This window comes from Fukomys damarensis, unplaced genomic scaffold (assembly GCF_012274545.1).
Source record: "Fukomys damarensis isolate Sample0158 unplaced genomic scaffold, DMR_v1.0_HiC HiC_scaffold_8, whole genome shotgun sequence".
Taxonomy (NCBI): domain Eukaryota; kingdom Metazoa; phylum Chordata; class Mammalia; order Rodentia; family Bathyergidae; genus Fukomys; species Fukomys damarensis.
This window is the reverse complement of record NW_022900920.1, coordinates 31,932,453-31,941,225: the sequence shown is the minus strand read 5'-3', so window position 1 is coordinate 31,941,225 and position 8,773 is coordinate 31,932,453. Positions and strand designations below refer to the sequence as shown.

At 60.3% G+C, this 8,773-nt stretch overlaps 1 protein-coding gene across 1 annotated transcript in view; it reads left to right on the top strand.

Annotated features, from left to right (window-relative positions):
- Positions 1–8,706, top strand: part of Trim8 (tripartite motif containing 8) — a 10,302-nt gene extending 1,596 nt beyond the window's left edge. The window contains exons 2-6 of the mRNA XM_010626434.2: positions 5,653–5,748; positions 5,829–6,062; positions 6,654–6,685; positions 6,787–6,902; positions 7,202–8,706. Of these exons, the coding sequence (XP_010624736.1) occupies positions 5,653–5,748; positions 5,829–6,062; positions 6,654–6,685; positions 6,787–6,902; positions 7,202–7,809 (1,086 nt within the window). The 3' untranslated portion in view covers positions 7,810–8,706. The remainder of the gene's footprint in view (positions 1–5,652; positions 5,749–5,828; positions 6,063–6,653; positions 6,686–6,786; positions 6,903–7,201) is intronic.
- Positions 8,707–8,773: the final 67 nt, after the last annotated feature.

The following is an 8,773-nucleotide window of genomic DNA, read 5'->3' as shown; positions in this document are numbered from 1 at the left end:
GCTGCCTCTAAGTCCGGTTCCAGGCAGCCGGCTCCCCTGGGCTGCTGGCCGCTGACGCTGGAGCTGCACCCCCTCCCTTTGTATACACCCTGCGGCGCAGCCAATGTCAAAACCGCCTTTCCCCTAGGCCGCGGGAGCTGGGCGAGGTCGCACTTCCGGCCCTTCTGGTGGCTCTTCCAACCCCGCCCCAGTCCCTGGGCACTCTGGGCTGAGTCACCCCAGAAGGAAGGGCTTGGCCTAAACCGGTGCTGTGAGCCCTCTCCCCAGCCCGGATGCAGGGCCTGGGTGTGACTTGGGACCAAGGCTGGGCTGGAAGGACGCAGTGGTTCTGGGTGGAAGACCCTGAAGGGGTCGAGGCCAGCGGGCAGCCCGAGTATGAGGAAGCTCTGAGCAGGGCCCCGCGTAGATAGGGGCTCTTTCCTGGGGGACCAGCCAAGAGTGAGTCACTGTTTAGCAATTAAAAACATACATCCGTGACCAACAAAAGGCTGAAGGGCCACCGAGGGCTGTGGGCAGGACCAGCAAGTAAAATTTGCTGTATAATTAGTCTGCAGTCCGATGGGCCAGGCCAGCACTGGGGTCTTGTGCCAGGATGGGCCTCTGGTTTCTTAGGGGAAGTGTGGGGGACAGAGGGAGCTGCTGTGTCCTCTGCTGGATGCTGCTATTAATAAAGATGGCAGAGCCAGGTAAACAGAGGGCTGTCCATGCACTTCTGTCCCAGGACTGGCAGTGGGAGTGATCAGAGGAAGGGATGTGGCTGAAGGGAGCAGGAGAGGACAGGGCACAGCTGCTTGCCCTGGCTCCGAGTGTTGACCGTGGAGGAGGAAGCGGCTGCCCGTCTCTCTTTGCCCTAAGATGGACCTGGCTCCTGCCGGTAGCTAGGATGCTACGGTGGCATTCGCTGGCTTCGGCCGCCAGGCCCCTTCTCTCTACTGCAGGTCTGGATGGAAACCGCCACTGAACTTTGTCAGCAACTTCACCCTGTGTGTGTGTGTGTGTGTGTGTGTGTGTGTGTGTGCGCGCGCGCATGTTCGTGCACGCACGCGTGTGCCTGGTGTGGGTGGGCTCAGAAGTAGTGGGTTGCATCACAGCCAGATGTGCAGTTCTGTGCGCTCGACCTGCTGAGCAGTGGCCTCCCGGGTCTCAGCCTTCCTCAGGCCCTGACCCCACTGCTCCATCCTCTTCGGGGCAGGGCACCCAGGGACCCTGCAGTACTTTGACTGCTGAGGTGGAGGAATAGGAGCTGCCCTTGGGGGAGAGAGAGCCAGGAATCTGGATGGGGACCCTGGCCCTTTCCAGGGTCCAGCAGGGGGTCTTTGCCTCCCCCCCCCGCCCCTTGCTAGAGGGTGTCTATCTCACAGGGCCCTACTGCACCTGGGTGAGGGTAGTGGGCTTCCCCCAGACACCAGTAGACCTCTTCGGGGGTCGGGGGGCTGTGCTCTGACCCACTCTTCTGGCTAAGGTGCTGCGCTCCACCCTGCTGGGCCCTAAAACTGCTCTTCATGCTCTTCTCCCCATGGGACTGAGAGCACCTGGGGCCCAAGAGTGGGACCTCCAGGTAGGCAGAGGCCTGGGAGCCCTGGACAGACTAGCCCCCTCCTCACCCCCGGGGTCAGGGGTTCTGAGAAACTGGAGCTGCAGGGCTGGGAGTGCTGGGGTCTCCTGCTGCATGGAAAGGCCCCAGGAGAAGGCCCGGGTGGGGTTGCCTTTGTGGGGTGAGTGTCAGCATCACGCCCCAGACCCAGGGCGGTGGGGTGTGTGGCCAGGACCCCTGTCCTGGTGTGGGCTCGGAGAGGTGCTCTCTGCCTGGAGATCACACTGCTGGGCAGCTTCTTGTGGAGCGAGGGTGCCTGCAGGCACTCACCAGAGTCCCAGGTCTCTGGCCCTGCCCTCCTGCTCTGTGGGGTGCTCTGCGGGGTGTGGGATGGTAGTGCAGACCCACCGCCAGCCGGCTGCTGACCTGGACTCCTAAAGTCTCAGACAGGGCACGCGCATGCGCGACACGCGGCGCATGCCTGTGCGGAGTTTGTGGGCGGGGCCTGGTTTGGCCTCCTGGGCCCCTTCACCCCCGTCCTGTGTTAGGACAGGAGCCTGTCCTGCTGCCCTATTGATGACTGTGCCTCCTGCAGCTCCAGGGGCTGTGCGTGGTGGGGGTGTGAGAGCATGCCTGGGTTGTGTATCCCACAAGTGACTAAATCTTTGTACCTTGCACAAATATCTCCGCAAAGGCTCAGTGTGTGTGGCCGTGTGTGCGGTGCCAGGCACCTGCAAGGGAAGTTGAGTGTGGGCTTCTGTTGTTGGTGTGACTGCCACAGGGCACGCTGCCTCCGTGAGAGCCTGCCCAGGTTCTGGCTGCAGGAACTGGGGAAGTGCCTTTCTCCCTTGGCCGTGTTTGGGAAGTTGCCTATGGTGGTGAGGACCCTGCCTTGGGCTGAGGTCCTGGCCCTGAGAACCCTTCCTCCTCCCTGGTGGCCTGGCATTCAAGCCCAGACAAAGGGGGGCTTTCTCTTTGTTCTGCTGCCTCGGCGCCTGTTGTGTGCATGGCAGAAGCTAATTCTGCTCTGCAGCTGGGAAGCCCGGGAGGGCTGCCCTGCAGGCCCTGCCTCCTGCCCATTTCCTTTGCTCTTACTCCCCTGCCAGGCTTCACATTGTACCCCAAGGCAGGGAAAAGGGGTGAGGGCAGGGATAGGGAGGGACAGTGGTGTGGGCCACAAGGTCCTGGGATGGGCACAGGGGTGGCAGCGCTCCCTGGGCAGAGGCCAGAGCTGGAGCTAGCAGGGGAGGGCCACAGTCCAGCCCTGCCCACCACCCCCACCCTACCCCATCCAGGCATCTGCCTCAGCCTGATCCCTCCTGGCCTTGCTTCTCGAGGTTGATCTCTGGGCCTTATTATCATTATTATTTATTAACCTACTCAGCCCAGAGTCCCCATGCCTCACCACCTGCTAGTCCATTCTGGCAACAGAAATGCTGTCGGGGCCTGGTGGGCTCTCAGAGGCCTGCATTTCCTGGGGCGGTACTGGAGCTGGGAGGGCCCTGGACCAGCAATGGGATGGGGCTGATACTTGCTTTCATCTCACAGGCCCAGGAGCAGACCCAGGAGGCCTGAGGCCCTCAGGGGCAGGGAGGGGTGGGCAGGCCCTACCTGGGCCAGTTGTAACACCTACCCACCTGCCCCCAGCCTCCCCCACATCAGAGGCCTGGGTGAGAAGGGCTTTGAGGTTTTTCCCAGGTGGGAATCTGATTCCCTGGGGAGGCAGGTGGGGTTGTTTGGAAAGGTGGACTCTGGCTAAGGAGGGGGTGTGGATCTTGCTTCTGGACCCTGGAGACTCCAGCATTGGTGCCACCCAGCTCGATGCATGGGCTGTAGAAAGGGCAGTACTTCCTCTTTCCCAGCTGCCAGAGGATGCAGCAGGACTAAGGTCACCTGGCCTGCGAGGGAAGGGAGCCTGGCCAACTGGCTTTGCTTTCTGCCCTCTCTAGCGCCCTCAGCAGAGGTGGGAGAGAGGGGACGTGAGCCGTGCCAGGGATGTGGCCACTGTCTGTGAGGCCTGCAGAGGGCCCTGAAGCTGAGGAGGCCGAAGGGCCCCAGGATGGGAGCAGTGGCTGCCCAGGGAAGCCTGGCAGTGCCTGGAAAGAGAAAGGGGCTGAGTTCTGGTCCTACCTGTACCCCATGCGTCAGCACACACACCTCCGCCCCGCCCGGTGGAGAAGGGGAGAGGCCGGTCTACAGGGTGACTGGTGCCTGGGAGCCCAGCCCTGGTACCAAGTCTGCACTGATGGGTTTGTCATTGAAGCAGCCGGGCGGAGGCCCACCGTGCAGGGCGTGAGGGCTGCGGTAGGCCGGTGGGAGTGACCTGGATTCGGGTGTCTTGGGGTCCTTGTCCTCAAGCAGACAGGTGGTTGAGGACACCTGTGTGGGGTGGTGCATGCCTATACTCCTAGCACTTGGGAGGCTGAGGCAGGAGGATTGCTGTTTGGAAGCCAGCCTGGGTGGGCTACATAGTGAGTGCAAGGCCAGCCTGGATTACATGGGAGACCTGTCTCAAAAATAAATAAATAGATAAAGTTTGAGGAGGGTTGTTGGGGTGGGAAGGGGGCAGGGCCTGAAGTCTGAGGAGTGACCTGGGTCTTTGTTTTAGGGGCACTGTACGGGTACCTGAAAGGTAGAGCCAGCTGGGGTGGAGGGCATGGTTTTCCCAGCTGAAAACATTAGCCCCTCCCACCTCTCTCCTCCTAGCACCCCAGATCTCTGTTTCTTGGGCAGCTGCCTGCATGAGGTGGTGTCTTGCTGAAGACTTGGTGGCCTTGGTGTCCCCTTTGCACAGTGGGTTTGGGCCTGAGGAAAGCACTATTGGCAGCTTGGCTTTGGGGAGCCAGCTGGGTGAGGTTGGGAGCAGGGGTCATGGATCACCCACCCCCAGGGGTGCCTCGGAGGCCCCCATGGGAGCAGGGGTGAGTGAGCGAGGCAGGCAGTAGCCATGGCTCTGGAGGGCAGTGGAGGAAGAGCAGTCAGGCCCTGCCCTGCAAGGCCCTGTGCCCCGGAGAGCAGGCAGAGGACTCTGGCCCAGTTAGAACTACCGGGGTGGCAGCGCTACAAACGTCCCGTGCCAGCCACGCAGAACTACAGAGCAGTCAGAGCTGGGGCAGCTGAGGAGCTGGTGTCTTAAGTCCAACTTACATTTGATTAATTCACGCATACAGAGCCACTGGTGACTAGTGGTGCCCTAGTGGACGGCACAGCTCGTGAAGGAGGGCAGAAGGTGACAGCGTGTGGCAGGGCTGGCTCAGGTCGGAACGGGGTCCCCAGAGAGTTTGCCAGGGGTGAGCTGAGAGGCGAGGAGGGCTCTGTACAGGCAGAAAAACATCCACAGAGCCACTGGGGCAGGGTGTCTGCCTATCTGGCTGGAAGAGTCAGGTGCAAAAGAGCCTTGGAGGCCATGCTAAAGTACTTGAAAGCAGGGAGCTATTGAGGGTTCTTGAGCAAGGGAGAGGCTGCAGTGGAAGGTATGCAGGTGAGGGCAAAGGACAGGAAGGATGGGGCTGTGGGGCTGGGTGGCCTGGTAGGTGAGGGGCCTCGGAGACAGGAGGTTAAGAGCTAAGAAGGAGAACTTGATCTACCCTGGATCGGGCCTTAGGAGAGCGAGGTCCCCCTTCTGCTTGCATCCTCACTCAGCCTTGGGGCAGGCACAAAGGCCTGTGTTACCTGGAAGGATGCGTTGACCCCCTGCCTCTCAGGGTCCTCCCCTCTAAGGTGGTAGGTACTGAGGGGCAGCCTGGCATGGATGGAACAGGGCCTGCTGCCAAAGTGCCTGGGTTTGGGCCACTTACTGGCTCTGTGATGTACAAGTTGCTAAGCCCTTCTGGGCCTCAGTTTCCTCTTCTGTGAAATGATCATACTCCAAAACTGCTGCGTAGTGTTGCTAGGCTGATTAGAAAGTTTCTCTAGGAAAAAGGCTTAGCGAAGCGGCCCACCCAAGCCCTACCTCAGCAGGCTCAGGGTCTAAACACTCTGGGAACAGGCCGGTGGCAGCTGCCAGCAGCCCCTGAACTTGCATGAGGCCCAAGGGCGGGCTGACAGAGAGGTCTCTCTCAGATGATGGTCAGTGGTAGGGGTGGCAGCTGCCCTGATGCCCTGCCCCCCCTGTGTAGAAGATGCTGATGAAGCAGCAGGACCGGCTGGAGGAGCGCGAGCAGGACATCGAGGACCAGCTCTACAAGCTGGAGTCGGACAAGCGCCTGGTGGAGGTAGAATGGGCTGGCGCCCGGGGCGGCCCCTCGGGGTGGGTCTGGGCGGCCGCTCACTGCTGCCCCTGCCTGCCCCGCAGGAGAAGGTGAGCCAGCTGAAAGAGGAGGTGCGGCTGCAGTACGAGAAGCTGCACCAGCTGCTGGACGAGGACCTGCGGCAGACGGTGGAGGTCCTGGACAAGGCCCAGGCCAAGTTCTGCAGCGAGAACGCGGCGCAGGCGCTGCAGCTAGGGGAGCGCATGCAGGAGGCCAAGAAGCTGCTCGGCTCCTTGCAGCTGCTCTTCGATAAGACAGAGGACGTGGGCTTCATGAAGGTGGGTGGGGCCGCCCCTCCTCCCTGTGAGCCGCAGGTGCCCCTGCACCTCAGCCCCCTCCGGGAAAGGGGCTGGCAGTGCAGGTCAGGTCTCTCTTCTGTCATCATTCGAGATTGCTTAACTCTGAAAAGCAGCAGAAACAAATTCGGGCAACTCATTTAACCAGAAACTGGCCAGAGCTGATGGAGGTGCGATTATGGGCTTTCTGTGTCTCACGGGTATGAAAATTCAGACATTTGCTGCAGAAGCACCGATGGGTTCCGTGGCAGTGTCCTGGGATGAGGTGTAACATTCACCCTTCTAAAATCCAAGACATTTCAAGTTTCAAAACACACCTGGCCCTAGCAGCTTCACATAAACAGTGGGGCCTTTGGTGCCTACCTTCGATGTGGCTGCAGGGGTGGAGTTGCAGATGTGAAATGCTTACAGTGCGTAGGTCACGTAGCTGTTCTCAAGAAATCATTCTAGTTTCCAAAACTGGTGGCCCTCCTGTCCCTTCCCTTGCTAGGTGTCACTGTGCCTGGGGACATGGAGGGTGGGTGGCTTCTGTCTCCCCTGTCCCTCTGCCTGACCCCCTGCTCTTCCTTGCAGAACACCAAGTCCGTGAAGATCCTGATGGACAGGTGAGCAGGTGCCGGCCTCGGTGAACACCCAGGGGTCTGCGGGTTTGGGGCCAGGCCGTGGGGGGCGGGCTCACCGGTGACGCCCCATCCACTGCCCCCAGGACCCAGACCTGCACGGGTAGCAGCCTCTCTCCCCCTAAGATCGGCCACCTGAACTCCAAGCTCTTCCTGAACGAGGTGGCCAAGAAGGAGAAGCAGCTGCGGAAGATGCTGGAAGGTGAGGGCAGGTCCCTGGGAAGAGAATGCCGGGCCCTGGCCAGCAGGGGAGGGTGGTCCCGCCAGGCGTTGTTTTGTGTCCGTGTAGCCTCTCCTGTCCCTGGGACCTGGGACTGGAGGCTCAGTGTCTAGCTGGAAAACAATAACCACAGCCTCCGCCTCCGCCTCCTGATGGAGCAGGAGTGTGGAGCCACTTGTCACACCTGTCCCACGCTGGGTTCGTGGGCGTGGGGGTCCCCAGGAGGGGCCTTGCTTACCTGGGCTGGGAGCTTTGGCGACCTGTGCTCACCCTCTTCACAGGCCCCTTCAGCACGCCGGTGCCCTTCCTGCAGAGTGTCCCCCTGTACCCCTGTGGTGTGAGTGGCTCCGGCGCAGAGAAGCGCAAGCACTCGACAGCCTTCCCCGAGGCCAGTTTCCTGGAGACGTCTTCAGGCCCTGTGGGCAGCCAGTACGGGGCAGCGGGCTCGGCCAGCGGCGAGGGCCAGTCTGGGCAGCCCCTGGGGCCCTGCAGCTCGACGCAGCACTTGGTGGCCCTGCCAGGCGGTGCCCAGCCGGTGCACTCGAGCCCTGTGTTCCCCCCGTCACAGTACCCCAACGGCGCCACTGCCCAGCAGCCCATGCTCCCTCAGTATGGCGGCCGCAAGATTCTCGTCTGTTCTGTGGACAACTGTTACTGTTCTTCCGTGGCCAACCATGGCAGCCACCAGCCCTACGCTCGCTCCAGCCACTTCCCCTGGACAGTGCCCTCGCAGGACTACTCACACTCGCTGCCACCCGCGCCGTCCGTGCCCCAGTCCCTCCCCGGCCTGGCCGTCAGAGACTGGCTCGATGCTCCCCAGCAGCCCGGCCACCAGGATTTCTACAGGGTGTATGGGCAGCCGTCTGCCAAACACTACGTGACAAGCTAACGCCACGCATGGTGGCCGCACTGGGGACCGGCCCCTGCCCCAGTGGCTTGGGAATTGTGCATCTGGAGACCTGCCCTCTGCCTCCTCCCCCTTCCTCACGCCGCTCCCCAGAGTTCTGCCTTCTGGATTTTGTTTGGGTCTTCATTTTTGACTTTTTTTATTACGAACCTCCGGGACTCGGAGGTGGCAGCGGGAGCTGGCCTGGGCCGGGCCACAGTTGGCCCTGGATTTGGGAGAATATGACGGCACTGAGCTCTCACAGTCTCCCCTTTTTCTTCCCCCTCGCCCCTGGGGCTGGAAGGAACCTCGGTTTGCCCTGAGGCCTTGGGCACCCCCCTTCACTCGCCTGCTGGCCTGCTTCTCCCTCCTGTTTTTCTTTTGGGCGGTTTGATCACTGATTAAGGAATGACCTATAGATTGTGGGACTTTTGTTTTTTGTTTTTAAAATTTTTTTTTAAACCAGGAATGATTTGTCCTCCTTTCTCGCCATCTTCCCAGACAGAGGTCAGAGGCCACTTCTCAAGCAGCTTTCGGCACCTTCAGCCTCCAAGTGGAATCTTCTACAGACAGGACTCTTGTGTCCAGGAAAGGGGAAAAGGAACTTTGCCAATGACAGTGACCACAGCAGAAGCAAATAATAATAATATTAATAATAATAAAGAAATAAAGGAAATAATAAAAACAATAGCACAGCCCTTGTTGAGGTCAGTGGAGGAGGAGGGCTGCCCAGGTTCGGTCCCTACCTGCAGTCTGATGCAGCACTTCCTGAAGTGAGCACTTCGGATAGTCATGGACTTCCTGCTCTCAAGGCGCAGGTATTTATTCTGTAACGTCTAGAGCACACTGAAATCCAACCTAATAAATACGATGGTGCAGTCCCACTCCCTGGTCCCTGCCTCTTCCCCCAGCACATGCAGCCCAAGACATTCAGGCCTTGCCAGAGGAGAGGGCATCTAAGGACAAA